The 27,937-nt window shown below is 47.5% G+C and overlaps 2 protein-coding genes across 2 annotated transcripts in view; one reads left to right on the forward strand and one right to left on the reverse strand.

Moving 5' to 3' along the window:
• rb1 (retinoblastoma 1) overlaps positions 1–27,937 on the reverse strand; it is a 50,270-nt gene that overhangs the window by 3,558 nt on the left and 18,775 nt on the right. Inside the window, exons 17-22 of the mRNA XM_036524811.1 lie at positions 26,484–26,716; positions 4,746–4,861; positions 1,782–1,915; positions 975–1,120; positions 487–591; positions 117–230 (exon numbers count right to left, since the gene is read on the reverse strand). Coding sequence (XP_036380704.1) covers positions 117–230; positions 487–591; positions 975–1,120; positions 1,782–1,915; positions 4,746–4,861; positions 26,484–26,716 — 848 coding nt within the window. The remainder of the gene's footprint in view (positions 1–116; positions 231–486; positions 592–974; positions 1,121–1,781; positions 1,916–4,745; positions 4,862–26,483; positions 26,717–27,937) is intronic.
• Positions 9,264–11,445, forward strand: LOC118775095 (lysophosphatidic acid receptor 6-like). Its single transcript, XM_036524812.1, has 2 exons — positions 9,264–9,683; positions 9,933–11,445. Exon 2 carries the CDS (start codon positions 10,058–10,060, stop codon positions 11,087–11,089), a length of 1,032 nt encoding a protein of 343 aa, XP_036380705.1. The 5' UTR covers positions 9,264–9,683; positions 9,933–10,057; the 3' UTR covers positions 11,090–11,445.

A 27,937-nucleotide genomic window follows, 5' to 3' on the forward strand; every position in this document is an offset into this window, starting at 1 on the left:
TGTGCAGTGCAGGAAAGTAAGGCCTGAAACCGCTCAAATACAAAAAGCAGCGCTCCGTGCAAGAAATGATAAACACATGCAGTGCAAGACTGTGCCTGCAGAGGGCAGCACCTCACCCTGGGAGAAGCATACTGCAGGATGTTGGTCTTCAGCCTCTGCATGAACACCAGGTTGTAGAAGACGATGATGGAGTCATACTGGCCATCCCGGATCAACACCCGCTTGAATGTCTGCGCAGTCCGCAGGAAGGGAGACAGGGGAAAGATCTGTCAAACTTCACTAGACTTCACTAGACTCATTCACTAAAAGCTGCACTTTCCAGGGAAATTAGGGTTTTATGGTATTTATAATATATTTAAAGGGCTGGAGTTTTACTGGATGAATTCTCTTGAAGCGCCCCGCTAAGGGCTACATCAACTGTGTGACATCCATGATTTGCACCGATGATTGCCGTAATCATGACCACGCTCGGAATGGGGCCCTCACCTCCTGGTTGGTGTTGGGCAGGCTCTTGTAGGCTGTGACGATGGTCTTGAAGCGCAGGTCGATATTCTTCACCTTACAGATCGCGTACATGGCTGACATCATCAACTGAGGGGACAGGAAGGGGGCGTCGTGAATGCAAGTTTCCTGTCCCCAGTCTTCACGAACAGAGGTGAAGATATTCGATCGATTCCAACCAGATATTCAGCTCTGTGCGTTTTTTCATGTCAAAAGTTCTACCTCTGCCAATGTTGAGGCTAAAAAGTGTTCAGACTTTTTGGCTTATGAACATCCTTAAAAGGGGCATGGTCTAAAACGGAACATGGTTAGCATGGCAACAAACACAACACTGGAACCTCCTAGATGGGTTGGACAGGAGGAACACCGGAGACAAATGTCTGGTTGTAATAAATACAATATCTGTGATTCCGTCAGTGTGACTGGGGCAAGCACTTCCATAGTTGGCCTGTCTGGCGGGGCGGGGCAGGTACCTGGTCCAGGTGGCGGTCCCTCATCAGCTCGTACTCGTGCTGCAGCGTGTGCTGGAACAGGGTCCACATGATGGGCTCCAGCTCAGGGTGGCTGTTCAGCAGGTGGGAGCACATCATGTTCAGCCTCAGGTAGGCCAGCCGGTATACTGCAGGGAGCAAGGTGGGGCTTTCAATTTATACACATTTACAGTCCTATACTACAGTGCTTCATACACACCAACACATCCTATACCCCATATGCCATGTACAAAATATACACTGTATACCTGTGCACTGTGCACTCTCAACGCGCATTTACAGTCTTACACCACAGTGCTTCAAGTACACCATATACAAGAACACTGTGTACAGCCTATACCAGCGCCCTACTGATATATACACCAACTATCACCACACCATATACTATGTACACCATACATCAGAAGTCATAAAGCACTGGTAAACCGTACACATGATATACCAGTGCCTTATGATTACATACAACAACTGTCAGTGCACCTTATACCATGTACACCAAATATCAGCCAGCTACCAGTGTACCATGTACACCACATATCAGCACACTACACACACAGCATACCAGTGCACAGTATATTGCACACATCATAAACATCCTCTATCATGTTCACTATGTCAGTGCACAGTACACACCATATATCTTAGTGCACAAAATACCATGCTCATCTGTGTGTATGCAGTGTAACATTTTTTCCCCCACACACCACTCCAGACTGTGTCAGGAGCACAGAAAGACTCTGAAAGCACACAGACATCTGAGTGAGGACTGTAACACCAGGTGCGTCCTACCTTTTTTGTAGAAAAGAGAGAGAGAGGTAGACTTGGGGTGCTTGGGGGAGTGGGTGGCGGCCTGCGATGTGGGCGTGGCCTGGGCGTCAGACGGCGGGGGGGCGCGGTTGCTGGGGCGTACAGGGGACAGGTACCTTTCGGGGAAAAAAACAAAAGAGCGTGAAAGAAGGCCTGTCAGATGGTCCCCAGTTCCCAGCCTCACTGCCTGCCCAGAACTGAACGTGCTGAAAGTTCCTTTCAACTGAATTTCACCTGAGGACACAAATCAATTGAGGAGTGCGGCAGTGCTGAAAGCAGTGCAGGCGTTACACGTGACGGCGGCAAACTGCTCTCAGCCTGTTCTGCTGAGGTACACATAAATCACCAGGTTCTACCATGGGAGAGCAAGTGACAGACAGAAAGAGGAACAAACCAACCAAATCGAAGCACATACCCAGACAGCACACACAGCGCCTCACACCCCAAACGTTGCGATGTGACATTAAGCAGAAAGGGTAGGTCTGCTATTGGATGTAAGTAATTCATATGATATCCTCTGAAAACATCAGTGACAGCACTGCATTTTCAAGGCCACCAATCTGTGGTCATCGCCACCACATCGCCCTGCTTTTCCTGCTGGTGGTCTGGATGTGGGTGGGGTTGGATGCATGTCCTTTCTGTCTGTGGGAGCAGGCTGCCTCTTTCCCTCCTTATGTGAACTCGGTCTCACCTTGGCTGAGGTGGCTCCATCCATCTCACCCACCCTAGCGAAATGTCCTCACATAACCACTCTGAACAAGCAGCAGACCTAGTGCTCCCTCCCTGGGACATAACTTTCACCCCCATAGTCTGTCTCTCCTCTAAATGCATCCTGTTTTTTTTTTTGTTTTGATGTGGTAACTGCAGACACGAAAACAACATATCTACAGCGCGTGTGTGCAGTTGTTAACCACAGGAAAAGAAATCAATCCTTGATCTGACTTCGCACCCAAAGCGAGTGTGTTTACAGATTCTTAATCGGCGCTTTCAAAAGTGCGGAGCCGCGGGCGCTTGGCAGAGAGTGGCCGCAGGTTCTCCGGAAAAGCACCAGGTTGGTCTGCAGGTCTGTGCCTGCACGTTATCTCAGCGCTCTAGGACAGGGTCTGAGGTGGAAGGCCTCCTTTGTGCCCTTCGAAGGGAAGAGCAGGTCATCGACGCATTTTTAGCATTAGCCTCAGGTAGCGACACCCAAACCAAGCTGCTGTTACGCTGCTGTGCCCACGTGTCTTCCGCGTCACTCATCTTCAGTCTGCCGCGTTTGTTTTTCCACCTCGTGCAGCCCTGTGGGATGCCGCGCGCTCAATGTCACGCTCGTCTCACCGCGGCAACCTCCGCGGCCGCGCCGGAGCGCTGGCATGAGGCGAAAGCGATCCTGGCGTATTCGCACGCTGCCACGTCGCACGTCTGCTTCAAGGTCACGCGGTGCGCCACAGGAAAGCGGGCGGCAGCTGGAGGATGAGCACCACTGCACTTTCATCCGTGCAGCTCAGACACCCGAAGACCTGCAGGTCTTCTTTTGAAAAATTGCTGTCAATCTTGCCAATGCAGGCTCACCCTCAAGATGTCCGAATAAGCACTCATATAATATTCTGAATCATTTCTTTTTTTCCTGGTTGTGCAGGTTGTTATCTGTTACTATGGGTACAACAGACTCTGGAATCCTTCTGTAAACTTTAAACCAAACAGCCAATGTTACGATGCACTTGCGTGATTATTTGAAAAATACAAAATGTGTGCCTTGCTGTAGAGACTCGTAACCTCCCCAGGCTTTTCTTTTCACCACTGTGTGCCCCAAGTTTCCCATCAGTCCTTTGCCTTTCCCAGTCTGCTTTTGTATCAGATCCTGATACTTCCTTGCTCTCCAGCTGCTTCCCTCTTTGACTTCCTCCCTCTCTCTTCCACTCAAATGCAAATTCAGTAAATGGTTTATTTGCATGCCAAGCATGCCGATTTGCAACAAACTTTGACAGCTAATCCCACCTGTGCTTCCGCACCCAGTCACATGCACATTCGGCCACTTCGGCCCATTCGGAAATGCACGTGCTGGAGGCATGTGATCTGAGGCACAGCTGAAGATGCTAAGCACAAACAGGGAGGGGCTGGACCACCACTGCCTCTGGGGATTGGCTGCTTGCTGGAAATGTGGGTGTGGTCTAACACCCTTGAGCAGAGCTTTTACCTGCACTTTCACTTACTGCAGTGCGAACTGTTACGAACCTTAAGATTCAGGTGTGATGGGCCACTACCGCTGCCACCTTCAGTAAAGGTACTTTGAGAAAAGCCTCCTGCTTGTTTTAATGAAGCTCTACAGTCGAGAGCTACTTAAGGATGCAAGTACTAACCCACTGACTTCAGGTATAACCCTTAGGAGTGGTGAAAAAGCTCAAGAAATCTGTTTAGTTTAACATTCAATACACACATTACACACAGTCTGCTGCCCCTTCAGATGCGTGGTGTAGTTTCCGCATTGAACTCCATTTCCCAGGACATAAAAAATGTGCCTCAGAATCAAACATGCCTATTGGCTGCCAGCTTGTTTTGTTGAATGGGACAGCTACAACCCTATGGAAACAATGTTAAACGTCCAGAAATACACAAATACACAATGATGTACTAATGCAGAATTACAAATATTACCATATTACCATGTGTATATATATATATATATATATATATATATATACACATATATATACCTTACTGTGTAATAATAAAAATATTAGTTACACTATTTCTGCAATTAGTACAAAACCTTTTTTTGTGTATTCTAATGGCAATCCACTTTTTAACTGGAGAGAGTGGAAATGTGTGAGTGTGCACCACCAATGCTTGCAGCTTGACATTCTCATACGCTCAGCCTCAGAGGCAGAATTAGGATGGGATATTCCGAAACGTTCCTGCTGCGGATATGGCCACCAAACACTGGGTTTCGGGGGCAGTACTCACAGGTCTGCGGCGGTGTGGTTGTGCTGAAGGGGCTGGTTCAGGGTGGCGGGGGGCTCAGCCTGCTCTCCCGGGCCCTCCTCCCGGCACTGACGGAGGAGCTCGAACAGCGGAGAACCCTGGGGGACAGCGGAGCGAGACAAACATTACAGTTTTAAACACAATTAAACCCATGATTTAACTGCCAAATGTGCTTTCTCCACCCCCCTCACAAACTTGAAAAAGTCCTGTGCCCTTCATTTGGGGGCCGACCACTGGAAGCATCGCATCTCCAGACTTCCTGACTCCAGCAACAACACTCCAGCGCACAGGGGTCAGCACAGCAGCTACTGCACCCTTCCAGAAATTAGCTGGAGGAGGGCAGGAGCGTCCACAGTTCAGCTGTCATGGAAGCGCCTCCTCCCCTCCTCCCCCCCCGACAGGGTCGCTGCTCCTCCGTTCCCTGCGAGGGGCCAGGGGAGCGGGCGACCATTTCAGCAAAAAGGTAGTAACTGTACTAAAATGCAACTACTCTTCCTTCCAGGAGGCAAACTGCCATTGTAACAGCACAAACTGCAAGATCCACTCAGCTCAGTGATCACTAGACCCATTCCCCAAGGATCCAAGGATGTGTCCCTCAATCAAATCTGACTTTCCTCCACTTTTGGGAAAAGAGAGAGTCAGGAGGCAGTATGCTGGAGGCACAGCCTGAGTACTAAAAAGAGTGTATGAGTATAATGTTATAGTAACATACATTGCAGTACTGTAAGAGGGTATAAGAGTAGCTACCAGGTGATTTACAGGAAATAACTATCACAGAGTGAAATCAAAGCATCACAGCTATCAATAAACACGATCTAAGCGCAGTTTAGGAAAAAATTGCATGGCATAGCAGATAAGGACTTTGCTTGTCATTTTGTGATTTCGGTTTCACGGAAACGGACACAGCTGGAGGGCAGAAAGAAGGCAGTCTTACGTTTCATCTTCCCAGAAACTGTGCAGAGACTTGGCTCACACACACATGCTCAAACACGGCCCAACACGACCTGATCCTGCCGATTCCAGCCCTGATCCTCTGATCGCTCCCTTGTGGCTACACAACAGTCTACTGTAAACATTTCTGTTGCACAATGCCTTTGACTGACCTCATTTCTTGACTGTGAGGGCGTTTTGCCGAGCGACAACTGGACAGTGATTCAGCTTTGCAGCGGAATGGCAAAAAAAGATTAAAGATACTTGGTGTAATTGCAGCTGGTGAGGACATCTTAAGAGGGCCATGTCAGGAAACCCATCCGACGTAGAAACAGACCGAGAGGTCAGCAGTGGGGGGTAAGCCACATGCTTTCGGCTCCTGTCTCAGTGTTAACTGGGTGCAGGGGTGTAAACCACCAGCTCTCACCCTCATCACATCTCGCAGCACCTCTGAGCAAGACACACTGTCCTCAACAACTTCAGCAAGTGTCCGGATACCCAAACACTGCCACCTGTAAGCTATGGAATTCATCCAAGACAAGGGGGCCCATGAGAAAAATAAATCACCGCAATAAAAGCAGTAATTAATGAGCCCTTCTACACCACAGCTGCATCTAAGGAGAGGGCTCAGAACGGCTCCGCTCGCAGTTATTTCACGGATTTAAAGAATGTCATTATGTTAGCACGGGCCACTTCAAAGGACGCGGAGGAATGTGACCTCGATAAAAAAAACCCGGCGCATTCTACCGCCGCTCGCCGTGCCAGCCGCCCGCGCACGGGGCGACCCGCGGCGCATTCCGACGGGGAATTTCGGACTGAAACCGCAGCCTCAGACAGTCCGAGCGGAGAGCCCCGGGAGACAGGCAGGAGGGATGTTTTCCTTCCATGAGTGGGCTCTTTCCAAGGGAAACGTGCTTCCCCTCCTCGAGCAGATGCTGGAGCCCCGCCACACCAGCACAGCAACGCTGGGATCTGCACAGCACCATTACACAGGCTCCAATGCATTTTCGCACTTAGCCACGCCAGTGGATTGCATTCGGAAATTCGACCAACATCAATCTCAGCAAATATGAAAGTTAATTTCAGAGAAGAGAGCTGTACTATGAAACCCCCGCAACTAATCCAGAATTGTCTACACGTCTACTGATGGGGCTGCTCCTCTCAGACATGGTCCCTGTCTGTACTGGTCCCTCAGTGGTGGAACGATATCCCCATGGAGGTTAGGACAGTGGAATCATTGGTCATCCTCCAACGCAGATGGAAGACCTACCTCTTCAAACTGCTGCTTCAAACCGTTCCACCTCAATCCCAGCCCCTAACACCTGCTGTCTCTAATACTTGCGGTCTATATTATGTGTAGTATTGTGATGTATTTTGGATTCTGTCTTCTAGTGACTGATGCATGGTAGCATACTTAGTATACTTAGTATACTTAACTTCTGCAATCTGACTGGGCAACGGAAGCTAACTTGTGGTAGGGCTTGAAGTCTTGAATGGTGTGATACTCACACTCACTGGTATGGGAGTGTTGCTAGACTGGTCTGACACTGTTGCTCATTTAACTTGAATGGATACACTTTGGTTCTAATGTGCTGGAAGTCGCTCTGGATAAGAGCGTCTGCTAAATGATTGCATTACAGTACATTACAAAGAAATGGCTCTAGATTTGTGCACTTCTCCCTTTGTCTGAAAATGTCCATTGTATGAATTCATAAGAGTCTTCTGAAGAGCTTGGTGTGGCATTTTTCATCACACCTACCCTGCTGCAACAGTACTTCAAGACTGAACAGTTTCGGTGCTTAGCTGACAGTTTGAGCGTCTCTCTATCTTTGCGAGAGTAGCGTGTCTGCTTATCAGCTCTAAAAACAACACGAATGCAGAGCCACAGCTATAAAAGCTCTGACTAAAAAGTTGGTGAAAAAAAAAAACACTCGTTCAACGGCAGTTGGAAATTTCCTCTTTGTGGTCGGTGCGAGTCAGTGTTCGCATGGGGTGCTGGCACCTCGCTCAGACTGAGACCTGTTTGTGCCGCATCCTTGCATGCGAAGCTCCCCTTCCTGCACGCTGAGAGGAAACGCCCCCCCTTAGTGTTTATGTTCACGGGACAATGGCACATGCCGTCCACCTTCCCGAGAAAAATCTACGACACTGCTGGCTCCACGCACAGATGGTGAGGAGAACAATGGGTGAGTCAAACATAACGTCTCTCAGACATGACACGTCTCATTATCAGTGTGGACGCTATTTATTTATAACACCCCCCCCCTTCTATTTCAGTTCTCTTTATTACTGTGATCTATGACCAGCGGTGCTCCTCCCCCCAACCCCCCATATGAAGTTTGAACTCCAGGTGGGGCAAGTTATCGAATTCCTTCAGCTGTGCATTGACCAGCTGTACAAATAAGTACAGTGGAAAAACGTACATAATTTTAAGTCTCGATAGATATGGAAATCAAACAAATAAAGAAAAAAAAAAATCAGGAAGATATCAACCAAATCAACAACAACAAAAAACAGGGGGGAAAAAAAAATCACTGCCCCACTGTAACTGTGGCCCTGTGAGCTCCACACACTGCTTATGAGAGAGAGATTCACTGCACACATTGCCACACAGGCTGGTATGTGTGAGGCAGGGAGGGGTGGGAAACGGCACCTTATCCGAGCTGTAAGGACGGGCGGACAGCCGGCGTGCAGGGAAGCACGGCGTTGGAACGGTACGCGGAGAGTGTGACTCAGAGGAGCCCGGAGAAGGGCACGCTTACATCAGCACCCAGGTGCTTTGAGCCGCCCACCTGCCTGCAGCCTCAGGTTCCTGTAAGGGACTTCTCCTTCCTTCACTCTGGTGACAGAGATCAGAAGTGAAAGTGAAAAACCGATGCTCGGGCGCTCTCTCCAGGCACAACCCCATCCCACGTGATTTTTATACCTCAAATGAGCGCGTCCGAAAGGGCAACTGCCAACCGCGATTTTCCAGTCAATACTACTCCAAAGTTCTGGCGTGCAAAATTATTCAAGAATTTTACACATCAATAACGGATTATAATATAAAAGGTGGAGAGGCACTGCGACGAATAATTCTTGAGCTATCACCTCATTTCCGATGTGCCTGATTCATAACCAAACCCCAATGTTCACACAGAGCGGAAAAGCAACATACTTAATCAAGGTCAGCAAAGCGTGAGTGTGCTGACACTTCAATATATAAAAATACCCTCTCTTTGCTCTTACGCTACCGAAACTGCATTTTTTTTTTTGCCCAGAAATTGCCCAGAACGGCCATAGCCACAAAAACCAAACTAAAAACTAAAACCCTGTTCTGTCAGAGCTGCCTGGGTAAAAGAGGGTTAAACAGAGTGCCATTCCCCCGCCCCCGGCACCCCCCTTTCTCCAACCATGTGCTTCTCTCTTTCTCTCTCTCTTTCGCTCCCCTAGAGCGAACTGACTGCACATCTATCACAGCCAGCAGGGGAAAAAAAAAAAAGCAAAGGAGGGGCTAGAGAGTGTGGTGGGAGGGGCTGCAGCACCAACACTTCTCTCAGCAACAGGCTGCCCACAGTGTCAGCTCAGAGAGTGGAGCAGAGACGCCTGCTTCAGCCGCCCCTCCTGGCTTTCAACAGGCCCACAGCAGCAACACAAAGTGTCCGGGGGCCACCACAGACAGAGAGCCAACCTCTCAGGACTGGAACTGGCACACCTGAGGACCTGAGGAGGAGCACACAGGCGCTCGCCTGCGGTGCGACATTCTATTTAAAGCATACAGTGCCACATGGAGGAAACTGGATGTTATCTTTACAACTGCGATATAAGCAAAAAAAAAAAAGGTTTTTTTTTTTTTTTTTTTAAACTGTAAGGGAGTGGCAGCCTAAGGTGGATTTTACTTGCAGGTTGTTTCTCATTGGAACCACACTGATAAAGATATTATCTCTGCTGTGATTCATGAAGGTGAAAGAAGACAGAAAATACAAGAAGAAAAGTGAGGCTGTTATCAAAGTAAGTAAAGCTGTCAAAGCTGTCACGGTTGTGGCTTAGTGTACATAAAAAGGGACAGGAGGTGGGGCGGGAAAGAGGCCAGAACTTTATCTTTCTGGGAAGGACTTTTCCTGGGAGACTGAGAACTCATACAGGTTACAGAGAAGCCCTGGTGGTACAGGGAAAAAGGCCACAACTAGAGAGAGGCGCACATGTAAAGATCACAACTGTCATCCACTGATCTCTGGAAATATTTCGTGTCATCGCCAGTCCTTGCAGTGATCACCCAGCTGGCTCGACTTGCCATTCATGTCACACAAAGGGTCAAGGAAAAACATCTCTACATCTACCTTATCTGACCACACCTCCTCGGCTCACCCTCTCCCCCTGCAAAGATGGACAATACCTCCCCGCAGAACTGCACCCGGAACGATGACTTCAAGTACACGCTGTACAGCACCGTTTTCAGCCTGGTGTTCGTGGTGGGGCTGCTTACCAACATGGCGGCCATGTACATCTTCTTCTGCTCACTGAAGCTGCGCAACGAAACCACCACCTACATGATGAACCTGACGGTGTCCGACCTGCTCTTCGTCCTCACGCTGCCCTTCAGAATATTCTACTTCATCAACAGGGAGTGGCCCTTCGGCAGCACGCTCTGCAAGCTGTCTGTCTCACTCTTCTACACCAACATGTACGGCAGCATCCTCTTCCTCACCTGCATCAACGTGGACCGCTTCCTGGCCATCGTGCACCCGCTCCGCTCACGGGCGCTGCGCACCAAGCGCAACGCTAAGCTGGCGTGCTGCGGCGTCTGGGTGCTGGTGCTGGCAGGAAGCCTGCCCACGGGCTTCCTGCTGGACACCACGGCGAACGAGACTAACAACTCCCGCAAATACTGCTTCGAGAACTTCTCCACCAAGCAGTGGAAGTCCGACCTCTCCAAAGCGGTGGTGTTCATCGAGACGGTGGGCTTCGTCATCCCGCTGCTGCTCAACGTGGCCTGCTCCACCATGGTCCTCCGGACTCTGCGACGGCCCCAGACCCTGAACCGGGGCGGGCAGCTGAACAAGGCCAAGATCCTGCGCATGATCGCCGTGCACCTCTTCATCTTCTGCTTCTGCTTCATCCCCTACAACGTCAACCTGGTCTTCTACGCCCTCGTCCGCGGCGAGATCCTCAAGGGCTGCTTCCTGCTGTCCGTGGCCAGGACAGTCAACCCCATCACCCTCTGCATCGCCACGTCCAACTGCTGCTTTGACCCCATCGTTTATTACTTCACCTCGGAGACCTTCCAAAACTCCATCAAGCGCAAGTCTCAGGTCAACACAAAGATCTCTGAGGCCCTGCAGTCAGAGACCAGCTCCTTGCAGAACAACCTGAGAACTCTCAAAGCCAAGGTCTTCCAGAACGAGTCCACTGTGTGATATCGCAGCTGGCAAGAGGTGAACTCAGCCCATGACTGAGCGGCAAAGGAGGAACTGGGGTGATGCAGAATGCTGACAGAATTCCAAGAAGATGAACTGAAAGCTGCATTTGTTTTTTCTTGCCTTGGGCAGATTAGATTTTCAGTTGCCGTGTTAGCCCCAACACTGGCAGTCTAAAATGAAACCACTGGACCCTGTGTGTGTATTAATCTGGCTACTTTCACACTGGTTGACGAATGAACACCCATGGAACCCACGTCACCATGTGGAATACAGTTGAAATATGCACAATAATTGTGCTTTGGAAGCTATCTGCTTTAATGGAGTATACTGGAGTTTGTTTTTTAAACTGGAGACACGAGCTACCTGTGTTCAAATGTATTTAAATTTCTTCAATTTAATGGTAAGTCACAGTGGCATATAGAGTTAAACTTTGTACCACATTAAACAGAGTGAGACCAATCAAAACATTACTTTATATACTTTAATATAGTCCCAGTGCTTCTGAACACTGCTCTATGGACAGCATAGTTGGTCTTCAGCAATGTATACAATTCTAAAACAAAAAAAAATCTGTGACTTCCTAACTGCTCTGAAAGGGGAAGTCTATCTCAGCTATGAAAGTAAGTATTCAAGGGCACTTTATATGATAACATGCTGTACAATGCACTGAAACTGGAATGCCATTAAAGTTGTATCTGTTTATATTTCACCCGTCACTTGAAAAATAAAATCAGAAGCAAATGATCTCATATACTTAATTAAATCAACGTATCCCTGGGAACAGAAAGGGAACCATGATTCATGGTTCACAAACGTTTCACGTAACAATGCAGAGCGTACACAGCACAATGCTACATCAAAACAGCCACTCTGCTTACAACAAAGGAAGGAAATCCTTGGGTTTTCAAGACTCACAGTTAGAAGTCATTTTTCTCAACATTCCAGAGGGTATTAAGACATACATTGTTAAAAAGATTGTTTTTAGGTTTTTTGGCACTTGCATATAAGATAGAGGGCTTAATGGTCTTTTTAGACTGATTTCTTTTTGCTGATCACTAATGATGGAAAGATGTCTACTGACAGATGCCCGCCAGAATCAAAAAAATCAAAAATGGATTGTTAGACCCTATAAACAACAAAGAATATTCATTTTTTCTGTGAATTTATATATAGAATTTATATATAACAGAATTTTGTATTTAGCTTCCAGTCTCCTCAGGTTTTCCACATAGTGATTATTGTGTTTGCGGTTCCTGCAAACATTTAACTGTACAAAACAAACAGCAAGTCAATCATGGCTGCTCTCTGTGGCTAACCATGGTGTGTGTTTTGGAATGAAATGCACCTCGGCTCACAGAGCACGTAGACATGAGTGTTGCAGGGGGTGGTATAAAGCCAACTGCACACATGGCTTGATCATGAGAGTTTGCCTGCTCCAAGCTGACAGACAGATCAGCTCTCCCTCCTGGGAGGAATGCCAGTTTACTTCATGAAGTTGTATTGTACTGTAGTCCCTGTATTGCATATCAAATGGCAGGCAAGAGCACTGAAACTGAAACGCCTCATTCCAGCTTTGGTGGGTACTCTCGAGATGGGTCAGACTCAACGGACAAGCACAGGCACACAGGCCATTAAAAACCAGTCACTGAACTGTAACAGGCAGCATCTGGTTTCTATCACCGAGATGACACCAAACCTCCAATGTGCAGTCAGAGGTACAAAAATTTCCCATTTCTGTGTTGTTGTTTTTTTCCTCCACACAAATTGACTTGCCATTTTTGATTATCTTTTAAAAAACAACTGGAGCACAAAGCTGTTTTTTGTTCAGGAGGAAATTTTTCCACGGTTGAGGTAATCACAGGCCTTGAATAACCAGAGGCAAGACATGACTTGTGTTTTTTTCCTCCTAGTTATCTCAGGGGTAGGGATGAGGATGGGTAAATAGCACAGCTCTGACGTTGGCTCAAGCCTTGTCCGTGCTTGTCAGCGAAGCAAATTCCTGCTAACCAAAGGACACAGTCACCAGTGCAGCTACGGTGCGTGTGTGCTGCATTCTCACTGGCCACATGCAGGTGAAGCACACAGTGCTGACCTGGGGCCCTTCAACATAGCGGCCTGCGCTGCAGCTGAAATTCAGCAGGTACGCCTGACCCTGAATCCATTCCAAAGGCATCAGAAGGCCAGTGGCTCCTCCCTCCACAAATGCGGCCGGATACAGAGAGCTGTGCATTCTCACACAAGGTACTTGAACCCACAACAGTAAATGCAGTAGTATAGTGATATAGTAAATATCCAGCTGCATAAATGGATAAAATTCTAAGATATGCTAGTTGTTCTGGATACGAGTGTCTCCTAAAAGATTATAAGGTTATGTAATAATTTTCGACTGCACTATGGGAAATCAAAGAGTCACCTCAGTCATGTGAGCTGAGAGAGAATGATACAGTAATGTACCGTAAAGACAGAATGGGAGAGAGAAAAAAAAAAAAAAAACTAGCCAAGCTGAGTTCTGGGCTTTTGTTAACAGTGCAATTACAGTGCTAGGTACTGACCTTGGATCAGATTCAGCTTTTCAATGCAAAGAAGATTGGGTAAGGTAAGGGATTGGTTAACCAGTTTCACTTCATTACATCTAACCTGAATCAAGACAGACATACTCAATGATGACCAACAATTAGTTACTCAGTGGGGCGTGGCTTAAGTAACAACAATTAAGATATGACGCAAGGCAAGGCCTAAGTTTCGTCACGTCGCGACTCATTATTTATCTCACAGTCAGTGACTTCTTCAGTCCAGTCATCATACTTTGCTCAGTCCAACAAATGCTGACTTGCTGGAGGCTCCATTCACGGGCATAAAAAGAATGATCGTTCCAGTGCTTTGTTCATGGTGACGTACGAGGCGAGGGTGGACAGGGCGTGGTCCGGACGGAGCTTTCTGAAAAGGGCAGGGAGAAAGGACGCCAACCACCGTGCCTTACACACCGGCAGAAACCGCTCTGACTCACACACCGCGTTTGTCAAGGGAGGTGATCGCTCATTTACTCACCAGCCCTCAGACACTGATCAATGGTGACCTGCTTTCAGCTTTGAATCTTACCTTCCACCCTTTCATACAGCTGGCTTTTATACTGAATATGCGGAGGTCCCGTAGGGTCCAGAGTCTGGGGCCCTCACAGCTGTTTCGTTGCTTCCCGTGTTATTGGTGAAGTTTACGCGTGATGTGTACGCAGTCCGTACTTAAAGAAGGTCCACTTCTGAAACCCTCACTGGGGTCCTGCCTCTCCCCCACCGAGCGTTAACCGATGGCGTCAGAGACTCTGCCTTTGTTTAGTTGGTTTAATCAGCAAGGGGAATGGCTACGTGCACCGACTGACGCATGGCCACCGTGCTCAGGAAGCACAAATGAGGAAACCTCGACGCTCTGTGCTTTGTGTGTAACCCCCTCAGCACCAATGCAAATTCTGTGTTCATTCATGAAAACATGCATGCAAAAATTAGCTCAACTTTCATTTTCAGAATGGAGTGCAGTAACAGTTAGAGGCAGCTGTTGGTCAGCAGATCAGAGCCTTTGGTGCCAAAAAAATCCCTCACAAAGTCTGCACCAAGCAAAAGATGATTATAAATTTATTAAGTACAATTCAATTGAAGTGGTTTATTTTTTGCTTTTATTGCTGGAAGTGACTCTGAGGATGTTTGGAAGTTTTGTTTTTCATTTCCTTATTTCAGTGGCTTACAACAATAATGCTACCAGATGTGGAAAAGTGGTTAAAATATGCATTCCCTGAAGACACTGATGTGGCCTTACTTTAGTTGGACATAAAGCAATTATTTTTGAATCCGGTGAGGGGAAAAAAAACAAACAATCGATAAATCCGCTTTTAATCTCTCCAGGAGATTTATTTGCAGGTCACTGACTGCTTTTGAGCTGCTGGCTCCACCTCTACAATAGCAACGGTTAAAACTCAGCACAACAGCAGTTGTAGTTATAGAAAAGCACATTTCATGAAGTATATTTAAAAAACTAAACTAAAACAATGAAAAACTCAAAAATCAGTTAGTGACACAATTCAAGAGAACTGTGAAAACTGACAAGCCACAAAAAGCAGAGCATGTGACTAACCACTATGTTATGGTAACCAGGCTCATTGTAACCTTTCACCAAGGCAGTAAACCCCAGCTGCTCCATAGAGCTTCACTGACAGATAGTGAGTAAAACAGCAGTGTATACAGAAACTGCCCTACACATCCACCAAGCACAGCACTGTTTTTATCCACAGGGGATTAAGAGACCGGGTTTACCTCAGAAGCTCCACACTCTTGCACCCCCCCTCCCCCAATAAACGTGCACCATTTTCAAAAGGAGCATCTTTAACTGAGCGTGAAGCATGTCCGTTTGAAGTGTTCCTCCCTCACTGCCTTCTGAAACATCAACTCACCCCTGCTCCTTCAGCGAGATATCCAACATCAAAGCCACTTCCAACAAGCGCCTGTGTTCTTAACATGGAGTTCATCCACGAAAGAAACGTTTTCTCTGGTTAACTCAAGCAAAAGCGGCCTGGATTGGACTCAGCTTCACTTAATCAGTTACCCTATGCCCTTTCTTTTTTTTGACTGAAGGGGGCTTTTTTAACCAATGTTTGTGGGTGAAATAACTGGTCATACAACAAAAAAGCTAGCCCAAATCTGTTGTTGATCTTTGAACTTTGAGAACAGAAGACAAGTGCTTCTGAGACATTCTCTCACGAAACATTAAGAAGTCTACCCACACAGTATCAACCACACAGGTCAACCCACACACTCCAAAAAGAAAACAAAAGAGCAAATTAAATATTCTGTGGGCCACGACGGATGCTGAGGAACAAACACACACACACACACACACACACACACACACACACACACACATACAGCTAACACCATTAAATACACACACACACACATACAGCTAACACCATTAAATACAGACACAACAGTGAGGCTCATCACACTGTGAAAACAGGGAAGAGTGAAGTGACACTTAGGTGGAAATAAATGAAACCCCTAAGACACACAAGCGTCGCCTCAAGCATGAACCAAGACGGTGCAACAGACGGTACAATCCCGAGAACCAGATCCCGGGCTACACGGCACCTCGAAACCCCAGCGTGCCTGACCTTAAAACAGCGTGGCGCAGGTGTGATATCCGGCAGAGCATTCTGCCGCGTGCAACGCACAGCTGCCGTCCCGTTATCTCATCTCACTTTCAGGTGTGAAAGCACAGAGAAAGCAGAGCACAAATGTTCTGAGGCCTCGGGGAAAGCCTGCACCATAAAGCACACAGACCGCTACGCTGTCAGCTTTGTTACACTTCCCCTCACACTGACTCTGGACAGCAGGTTTGCTTACTAAAGCTGTGTACAGATGCCAAATGAACGCATCATCAAACCTGCATTTTGTGTAAATTTGCTGGGGGGGGTAAATGTAAAGGCGGAACCTGAATGTTATGCCGTTTCACATTTGTGGCCAATCAGTGTGAACACTGTGCACAAGCAACTCGCACTGCAGTTTTGAACATCTTGGTTTTGAAGCGTATTTAGAACACCGCCGGTGAATACATAGGAAATGAGTCCCCCACCCCCACCGACACTGAGAACAGGCACACATGTGCAAACCGCTATTCTTGTACATACTGACTCAGTAACAGTTTTAGAGAAGTAGCTTTTGAAATAATACAGCACAACTGAAATCTTACACAAGAAATTCAATGCTGGAAGTAGTTATTTTAGGGGATGCGTACAAGGATTTGTGCAAGATGGACAGTCCGGCCAATGATTTAAAAGGGTACGAAAATAAAAGGGAGAGGGAAGTCAGACAGCCGGGTGACAGGGGTGTGGTGTTGGGCCTCTTCACCAGTGACTGGAGGAGTGTGACAGTGGCACGAAAATGTCACCTCAGATGCGACCAACATGAAACCAACTGCAGGCGTGACGATGCTGCATTACATAAAATACGTGGTGGCTACGCAGACATTCCGATGAATCAGGGAATGCCTGCAGGTAGGGTGGGGTTACAGACCTGGCATAGAGGAACAGGTGTGAGATGCAGAAATATCAGAAACATCAACATTCAAAATGTGCGAGGGAAATGCAGTGCAATGGCACCGGGCCTGCTTGTATTATACCACAACAGCACAAAATCTCCAAATCCCTCACGTCCTCCTAATTCCTAACACAGAACAATCCTTTGTTCCTCTTTTTGTGTGTGCACGTGTGTTTGTGTGTGTTCCAGCTATTGGAATTTTACTCTCCGTGTGCTGAATATTTGTTAGCAACAGGTTATCACCCTGCCTGGTTCTGAGATTCGCAGAGGAAGGACCTGGGCGCAGCAAAACCCCTTGTGACATCACACATTGCCAGGGTTAGACCCAGGCTCTCTTGGTCCACAGCGGTGTGCTGTTAGGAAATCTCAGAGAGCAGGCAAAGAGTCAGACAGAAACGACCACAAAGTGGAAAACACTTATGGACAATGGATGAAGGCCTGCCGGCACTGCCAAACACTGGCTCCAGCTACTGGCTATTCCGTGGACTTATTACATTTCCAGACAGCAGTACGCGGCAAACAAACACAGTAAAACACAACCAACAGCTCCTGGCTAATGCTCATCAGTTTTTTGCATTCGTCAAAGTCAAGGTCATTTAAGCATTTCGCCTCTTCACACAAATATGTTAACTGGTGGTTAAGACTTTCTTTCCGAATGAGAGGAGATGCTCTGAAGATGCAGCATGGCAGGGACTGAGGGGCTCAGAGGGGCTCCTGTGGTATGGGAGGGGAGGGAGGTCTATTCCTGCTTGTAAGCTGGGTAAATCGCCTGACTGAGACTCATCATGGGACCGCATTAGAGAGGGCTCTGCTAAAGCATCATGGGATATCACATTACTTCAGGCTTCAGCTCAGACCCATCTGCCTACATTTACGTTTGCAGTTTGTCGCTTAGCAGATGCTCTTTTCCAGAGCGACATTTAACAACACATTTAATCTGTTGGCATCTGGCAGACGCTCTTATCCAGGCTGACTCCAGAAGTCAAGCACAAAGGGCATACAGAAAAACATGCACAAAACGTTACACAGGAAGGAAACCATCAACCACACACAAATAAGTGCCAGTGTCAAACACACAAGGCTGAGAACACACGTGTGAAGTGCAACACACCATACCCAACAGGAGGGTAGCATTCCATTGCAACACCAACACACACCCTGGGCCTCCCGGGGTTAACGTTTGTGTCATGGTACGTTAATGTAACAAGTGGTAAAAAAAAAAAAAAAAACTTCCCTAGTGGCCTCCCTAGACAGAGTCCCGCACACACACTCCCTTGGCTTCGTATATCCAGTGTTTTATAGAGTTTATAGAGTTTTATAGTGTATTTATTATGACTAGGAATTCAGCTCCTGTGTTCCTTCAGTCCTATGTGCTTATTGTCTAAGAGGTTCCAGTTAGTGACAAAAGGTTCTGGTTCTGTCTCCATTACTATGCTAACTATGGATGTTCCGTGTTAGACCCACGTTCCTAAATACAATTTCCTCTGTATATACCCAGCTGTATAAATGGATAACATACTAACACTGTAACCTAAGTCTCTCTGGACAAGAGGATCTGCTAACATGACAATGTAATGTAACTGCGGCCCAGGGCTGGGCATCTTGCTTCTGTTGTGCTTCAGAAAGCAATCACAAAAAAAAATATTCAGGGTTTTTTTTTTAAACATGAGGTGCAAAGATGAGTCACTGAGAGATCACTAATTCACAGTTAAAGGTTTGCACCTCTCTGGGGATACACAACCACAGGGTACAGATCAGCTAGAGCAGTGGCTCTCAACCGGTGCTCCGTGGAATTTCGAGGAACCCGATGCATTTTTATATAGGTGTGCGTATGTGTGTGTGTGGGTATGTGCACTAGTACTCTGTGAAAAGGCTGATGTTTTATATTGTGCTATTAACCCTTTTGCACGCAACTTGTTTTTATGCTATGCAGCACGTGTGATATGTTACATGGTTTGTTATGTTTTCATTAGCGTCATTTAAGCTTCTCATAGTTTTCAGTTAGCACTTGCTATATTTTTTAACGTTAAACCGCTGCTTCCTCAAAGCTAAAATTAGTCATAATTTTTCCAATCTAGTGTTCTATTCCGAACGCAGATGTCTGGTCGTGTTACAGACGCTTGCATTCGCCACGTTTACCTGACCTGCCTTGTGTCTTATATCAGCCAAGCGCCTCACCACACGCGCAGAGGCACAGCGGAGACGAAGAGGGTGTGTGTGCGTGCCCCTGGCCGCGCTGGATGAGCGAGTGTGTCAGTGGGGAGCGGGAAGGCATGTCGCAGCCTGTTGTGGAGGTGAGAGACCCTACAGCACTGGGGGGAGTCCAGCATGGAGCATGGTGTTATTCATAACACACACACACCATTACTCACTCCGCATTGCGACACTCCCTAAACTTCCTGCACTTTCCTCAGTGCTCTTCCCAAAGCACGCGGAACATCTCCACTCCCACTGTTCCGTCACAGCTCAGCCAGGAGGGCCTCCTTCACTCTGCAGCTTCAGCTCCACAGAGGGTGAACACCACAGGTTCAGTCTGCTTCACCACACATCTCTTCACACTCTAAACAACATTTTGAGGTGTCAAAAATAACAGGAAATAAGCAGGGAAACCAGTCTAGAACTGGCCCTGAGCTGGAGGTGCCCCCTCGAGACTGCCGGAGAGGCTTCAAGGTTGGCCTGGTTTGGGAGTGACCTCATTGGAGCATGGTAGCCACATAGCCAAACCCAGAGTAAAGGCAGTGCAGCTGGACAGCAGCCACTTCCTAATACATTAGCACCACAGAGCTTCTACATAACCTACAAGAGCATGGAGACCCCTTTGGACATACCTTCACCCCAAACCCCTGCATTCCTCCCCTACCCCGAGACCTACATATTACATCTAGTCCTCTGGCAGGTTCTTAAATCCAGAGCAACTCAAACTGAAGGTACACATGTGTGCATAATAACGCCACATGAACAAAAGTACAGAGACGGGTTCAGTTCCAGGAAGACAAGACGGAATGATGGAAAATCACTGATCAGAGAAGAAGCAGGGGAGATACCACTAATCACCAGGTGAGTCATTTACCTTGAAGCCCTAATTTCCCCTCAACTGATAATCTCAACGACACAGACATGTCACCTGAATTTTAAGAAACCTGAAAGGTTGCCCGGGAATGACTCAAGCCTTTCCACTGCAGGCATTTCAAAACTCAGAGAGAGGTGTCTGGGTAATGAAGTTCACACGAAGGAAATTACGCAAATAATGACACGCAAGCAATGATGCAACCTCCTGTAGGAGTGAGTGTAGAGGCCCTAAAATCTGTATTTTCACACTCCAAAGGCATTTCTGAAGAGTAGCTTTGAGGGCAAAATGAAAGACAGCAAAGAATAGATAACATACATCAACAAAAACACATGACAAAACTGAAGTGCACAGAGCTCAACTGGTGTCACGCTGTATTATAAAGCCATGAAGGTGATGAACTACTGAGTGAGACATGAGAACAGCTCTGGTGAAGACTGTATGCAGCTGTTGTGTGAACAGTTCCTTCAGGGTGTTATCCTTCACACTCAGTATTTGTGCGAGCACATGAAGGTGTCACACGATGTACTCATTCCTGTACTCATCTGTGACGGCGGGTGGTTTATGTTCCTCTGACCACAGGCTCTGAAACGCATGGGACATTCATATGCTATTGACAACATGCTGCCTTTGTGGGAAGGAAAACATGCAGCTGACGTTTCTGTGAAAGCTGTATTCCTGAGCACCTGTGACACTGGTGGAGCAGAGCCAGGCCAACACATTCACAGGTGCACACAAAGAGTGCGGCGGGGGGGGGGGGGGGCATGCTCACACCAATGGACACTACCATAGGCTCACAGCAAAGCCAGGCGCACGAGTGTGTGTTTATTCTAATGCTCAGGTACACACAGGCTTCACTGCAGCTACGGCGCACTAACCACCAGAGCCATTTCAACAGCAAGCTGGAGCTGGCCGCCAAGAAAACGCAAACTAAACTAAACTTAATAAAACCCGAAGGGACAGGTGTTTGGCCGCGATGGCAGATGCAGACTTTGATGCTTGGTGAGTAAACCTTTAATCTGTATGTTCTGGTCGTGTGGTTTTACTGCAAGCCAACTTGGACCGCTTCCATGCAAGTGTCACTTTCCGCCTTCAAAATCAAACTGTTAAGCTACATCAATAAGATGCTTCTGAGAAGTAAACCACCATTAGAAATTTGTAGATGTGTGTGTATATAGTAAACGCGTCTTTTTAAGGGCATAAGACGTTATAATACGTTAATTAAGGGCATAATACGTTTGGGCAGTTTAAATGTGAAATGAACAGAACTGATGGTGAATGAGACTGTTGATGGCTGGACTGAAGTGCGAGGGCATTCCTCAGACTCAATCAATAATCAATATCGCCGGCTCTCACTGCACTCAACACTCAACATTCAACACCCCAGCTCCTGTTTCATGAACACTTCACTTCCTTTTCAAGCTTCTGTTTTTCCTTTACCATCTGCCATCTGATGTTAGGTGTAGACATTTTAGTGCCGGGGTGCAAAAAAACCCTGTATAATCCCTCAAAATCATTTCTATGTTATGTGATGTGACCAGTTTTGAAAAGAAATCCACCCCATGTTTGACAATCTAATTATGCCCTCTTAGTAGATAAATGAAAAAGTAATGAATTTAAACCTTAACATTTTTAGTAACTTATTTGAAAGCTCATCTACCAGTCATTAAAACATAATAGAGAAAAAAAGTGTAGAAAATGAAACAAAAAATCATGTATAAGATACACATCATGTGTAAGATACTGAAAAGACAGAAGTTAATAATTTATTACTGTGTATTTATAAACGTGTTACTAGTGAGTGATCTGCGTTTGCACTGTTTTAGTCATTTTATTGATAAGAATCAATCATCTTATGATAAATAGGGACATTTCATAAAATAAATACCATTAAATTCTAGTTTGAACCAAAGGACGCTCTAGGACTGAACAATCATGCAGACACATTATGTATACGACTGTTTAACAGCCTGACACTAAAAGAGGGGTGGGGGGAGGTTTAAAAAAATCATGCACCGTTTTCTGTCCTTCACCAGACTATAATAAATGTCTGATAAAGCATTTATGGCTGCATGAAAATGGAAAAACTGGAGGCACAGATAAGCCAACGCTTCAGTGACAACTTTTTTTTTAATTTTACTACAAAATCAGATAGGCGAACGGCAACTTTATCAGAGGAGCAAAGACTGGTTTCAGCACCCTGTGGCTGTCTGACTCCAACCACTCTGGCTGCAGGAAAACGCGCCTTATAAGGAATATTACAAACTCTCAACTGCAAAGCGTACCCCTCCTCAACACACAACCATCACACTGTATGTGACAGTAGCACGGCTACTAAGGAAAGTGTGCGACAGTAAAACAACACCGGTTACACTGACAAATCACAAATGTCCGTTTTGTGAGCTGAAATGAAATTAATACTGATGAGAAAAGGGATTTTCAATACGTCTCAAGTTTGTTTTCTGTGACCTCTGTGGGGAAAAAAAACTAAACGTTTAAATTGTCTCGCTCTGCAAATATTGTGATAAAGCACAGAGGCAGTCATATCCTTTCCTCGCCTTGGTAGCTGGTTTAAACGCAATGAGAAAGATAAGGCTGACAGTGCAGATGTTATCCAGCCTGGAGCGGAAGTTGTATTGAGCAGATGGAAAATTTCTCCTTGGAAAGTCGTTTCTGGTTACTGCAAGGTGGGTGGCTCGAGACGACAAACAAGCTGGGAAGAAATTGCGTGAAACGTTACCCAGCTGCTTCCACTTTTCACCAATGTTTGAGGTCAATATTTGAAAGATACTAAAAAAAAAAAAAAAAGTGGAACTCCCACTGTTCCTGTTCAGATCATCATCACCGCAGTCCTGCTGGCTCTTAATCCAGACCAAAGGGGTTCCTTCTCTCCTTCCTACGCTTACCTGCCAAACTCACCTTTCCTTTCTGCTGACATCCTCACCACCTTTGGGGTTTTTCCCTCACAGACATGAGCGGACAGGTCATTTAGCTCCAGCGTGCTGAGAGACAGCGACAGACAGGAGCCATGGAGCCGAGCAACCACACGAACACGCCCGGAGAGCTGCCATCGCACCATGATCTCTCCAACTGCACGGTGGACACCAGCTACCGTTTCACGTACTACCAGGTCTCCTACAGCCTGATCTTCATCGTTGGCCTGGGGGGCAACGCGCTGGCCCTGCGCCGCCTGTGGGCGCACAACCGCACCCTGTCCAGCACCGCCGTCTACATGGTCAACCTGTCTGCAGCTGACCTCTTCTTTGTTGTGTCTCTGCCCTTGCGGATCTACTACTACCACCGCAGTAGGCCGCCCCCTGCTGGCCCGGAGGCCCCCTGGATCCCCAACAGCCTCTTCTGCCAGCTGACCTTCACGCTCAAATACATCAGCCTGTACGGCGGGATCTTCTTCCTGGTGTGCATTGGGGCGGACCGCTACTTCGCCGTGGTGCGGCCCCTGTGGCGCCGGCCGAGGCGGGTGTGCACCGCCCGGCTGCTCAGCGGCGCCATCTGGTGCCTGGTGCTGGCGCTGAGCGTGGGGCTGCCTTTCCTGCGCTGGGCGGCGGCCCGGAGCGGCCGGCCCTGCCTGCTGGACCCCTCGTCCCGCTGGCAGCGCTCCCTCATCCTGGCGGTGCTGCTGCTGGTGCAGGCCGCCTTCCTGCTGCCCATGGCGCTGCTGCTCTTCAGCTACTGCAGCGTGCTGCGGGTGCTGCGGCGGGCCGCCCACCGCCGCCGCCGCCGCCGCCGCCGCACACTCACCGTCATCTACTGGGCGCTGGCCATCTTCCTGCTCTGCTTCGCCCCCTACCACCTCAACCTGCTGGGGTACACGCTCACCCACCTGGGGCTGCTGCAGCACTGCGGGCTGGCCGCCGCCACCAAGGCCCTGCACCCCGTGGTCCTCTCCCTGGCCAGCGCCAACTGCTGCCTCAACCCGCTGCTCTACTACTTCTCCGGCCACCTGGTCCACAAGGAGGCGGCAGCCGGCGGCAGGGGCAGCGGCAGCCAGTAGGCCCGACCGTGGCCTGAGCCGGCGAGCATGGCTGTGCCTCTCCCTCTCTGAAAACTCATACAGCAGCCTTTGGTATTGGGCACCCTCCAGACAGAGGGTTAGCCAATCAGGAGAAGAGGGGGTGTGGTCAAGAAAAAAAGCCATTTAAAACGCTCAAAGGTGACACTTTGACTGGTTTGTTACCGACCATCCTTGCTGGCTCATTCTTAGTTAGTCATGGTCATCGATGGATTCTAACCATTACCCGCACCTTCAGATAAAAAAGCACTGCGCTCTACACCAAACATCCGAATTACATGATCAGGAAATGGTTGGAGCACATCAGCACATTACACGCCTCCCTACCTCAGTAATACAGGTCAGCTCCTCTAGTTTAATAACAGCTTTTAGGAATATGTGAATGTGTATTTATACATGTGATGTAATTATGATCTGATTGTACTCTAACCTGAATTGTAAAACCACAATAAAAAGATGGCAAAATTGAAAAGAAAAGCTACTTGATACGTATGGTTTTGTGGCGAGATAAAGAATCCAGTCAAATTGTTTTCAAAAAGCTAAAGAGGCATCTCAAGTATGATCTCTGCTGACACAGACCATACGCCCGTAGCCGAGTGAGATTGCCGAAAACACTGCTGTTCAGCACTTCTACGGTAGGCTTTATTTAAACTGCGTTAGCTGTTGTTCTGTTTACAGCACAGTATCTCTTTATCAGATGTGCACACACATCATCTGAAGGACCGCCATAAAATCGGGGGAAGAAGAAAATCATATCAGGGAAAGCCAAGCTGAGCCTGGAGGTTAACGGAGTTGTGAGCATCTGCCCAGAATGAATGTGGCTGCGAGAGACAACATGTGCCAAGCAAAATAACCAGCACAGCTTACCACTCCACTCCAAAGTAAGCTGGTATCAGATATGCAGATGCAGAAAGCGTAACCTGTGCCGCTTCTGATCACGCTATGGTTACACCGGTACGTTGTTTGAGTGGCTGCAGCATCGCTGCAGTGAAGACTATGCGGTTGCCTCCTTGCGCTGTACCAGAACGCTCCCCTTGTCTCTGAAGACTTTAACATCAGCAGGACATTGCTGTGGGATGTGCCAGTCCCCATACTGTAGGTTACATTCGGGCAAATTAAGTGTGGCTTTGTGGATGGGAGAACCTCATGCGTTAGTCAACATGCTACAGCAAGCTTACGACTTTGGTGCCAAATTCCAATCTACCTACCAACGCTGTATTATGCAGAACCGAAGCACATACTTGGTAGTTATTCAGCTTCATTTGTTCATGCTCAACAACAACCTCCACGAGTAAGCAACTCCAATATCCACTTCGCTCGTTTTGCATCACAATTTCCAGCAACTGGTGCACTCGTCTCTAGTATGGAGCTTTCTGGTGTATCTAGCTGCTTTGACAGCTCTGACATCAGACATGCACATCTGGAGAAGAATGAAACAAACAGAGACTAACTGGACAGGGTGGGAGGGTAAGATGTGATAACAGATGTGTTATCAATATAATTTAATAAGTTGTAGTTTATATGGTTACTTTACTTTAGCCTGCTTCACTGTAGGCGACTTTGCAGACATCTCTAGTCCAGCACTCTGGTTCAGGAAAACCCATTCCATTTACTCGACAATCAATAGAATAAACAGCGACACCCTAGCAGCACCACAGATCTCCTATGGTTAGGGCAATTCTCTGATCCCGAACTGGCCCCAGACCAGAGGGGTTCATTCTCAAAACAAATGGCTACTCAATCAAACCAGAAAAGCCCACTATTCATCCTCCGGGTGACCACCTTCATTTCCTGCAGGCCCTCTGTCATTCATCACAGTCTGAGCACTCTGCGCCATCCAATTTCATTGGTTCCCACTGACAGAACGGCAACATCAGCTCTCTCCCCATTGGCTGAGAGGAGTCTGACCATCTGCTTAGTACTATACAGATACAACATCACCCTCAAGGTGTCTACATCTCTCCCCCAATGTACTGCCATTCCCCAACTCATTCAGGAATTAAACACCACCTCTACAGTTCACGTCTCCTTCTTGTGCTTCATATTAATTGACAAGGTTAATTGAAAATACATGAGCAGAGATGAGTTCAGAGTAATAAGAAGAGACAATAACAACTACAGGTTGGCTGGAATGTTAGTGGTACTTTTTGTGATGCCCTCTGACCCCACACCAGCCTCTGCCCCCATGCCATACCCCCCTGCTCCAGCACTCACCGTCCTCCAGGCGATGCTCTCCATCACCAGGTGCTCACAGCGCTCCAGGTGCTTGATCATGTCGCGGCTCAGGCTGGGCTCCGCCTTGATGAAGCTCTCGATCACCTTGTAGAAGTCCAGCGCCGCCAGCCGGAACACGTCCAGGATCCAGGGGAAGGAGAGGTCCGTCTCCGCGGCACCGCCTCCGCCGCCGCCCCCGCCGCTGCCGAAGGCGCCGTTCTTGAAGCTGCTCCCTGGAGCGCAGAGAGGAAGCCTCGTTCACACAGCAACCAAAAGGCCGACATCCATGACAGGGGTTAAATCGGGGGGGCATGTCGCATGCGCCAGGCAGAGCTTTGATTGATCCTTACTGCTCCAAACATGAGCTTTACACTACTGTCCATCCACAGTTTATTCCTGAGCGCTCTGTATTTAAAATGGAAGTGGTTCGTGAGACAGCAGGTAATGGGTAACAGTATGGCATAGTAGTGAAGGAGTTGAGTTCGCAGCCCAGAGGATGGAGCAGTGTTGTTGTATCCTTGAACAGGATGCTTTAACTGACTGGCTTCAGTCGGAAAAATGTAAACACGTAAGCTATTCAAGTTCCTCCGGTTAAGGGCATCTGATAAGAGAACATGTCGCACCTGGTAGCAATAATTTCAAATACAAACTCTGTGCAAGATAATCAGGAAACGGAAACAAAGTGGCAAACAGAGTAAACTGCAGGAAGTGGTGACATGACACCCGCGCAGAGAGCAGGGTGAGACTCAGGGGCCAGGAAGGATACCGAGATAAGGGCCACTTTGCGTACTGATAGCATCTCAGAATATCTTCACACTCCCTACAAGGCAACTGAAAAGAAGTGTCCAATAAAGTTGCAGGACTGTCTCAAAATAACCCTTTCCTAAAAGCTCTAATAAAGGCAACTGGGCCTATGTTCTGCTGCCGTTTTTGGCACCCTTTACAAATGGTCACTTGACATGGTTTCCATTTTGTAGGTCATCCATTTCCATAACTTCCATAACTAAGGGTTCGCTTCAGTCCGAGTTCAGCCTTGGCCTGCTACCTTCATGTTGTAGAGGTATATGGGTTAGGTCAGGTCCTGTGGGATCGGTGACCTGGGCCTGAATCTTGCATGCCTGACGCTTTGCTAATGCAAGCCCACTAGCTGTATTTTTATTGTCTACCACGGTAAATTTTATCATAGGAAAAAATTGAAATTGGATTCTGAAAACCCTCTCTTTTGTGTTGGATTTGGCATTTTTCTGAATCCTAAAAAAGTGGATATGTTGCAATCCTTTGTATTTACTGAAACAGCTCCCGGGAAGAGGTTGCTCAAGACTACGCCAGAATCTGCCCCAGCACAGAAAACCTGCAAACGTGAGATTACAAGCCCGACTCCCTTTTACCAGCATACACATTTCTCCACTGTTTATCACACCCAGAAATGGAATCCAATCTAGTCTTTGGGATTT

The sequence above is a fragment of the Megalops cyprinoides genome, chromosome 3, assembly GCF_013368585.1.
Source record: "Megalops cyprinoides isolate fMegCyp1 chromosome 3, fMegCyp1.pri, whole genome shotgun sequence".
Taxonomy (NCBI): Eukaryota; Metazoa; Chordata; class Actinopteri; order Elopiformes; family Megalopidae; genus Megalops; species Megalops cyprinoides.

What these genes read in the sequence shown, in the direction of transcription:
- LOC118775095 (XM_036524812.1), top strand. Translation starts at nt 10,058, where the DNA reads ATGGACAATACCTCCCCGCAGAACTGCACCCGGAACGATGACTTCAAG.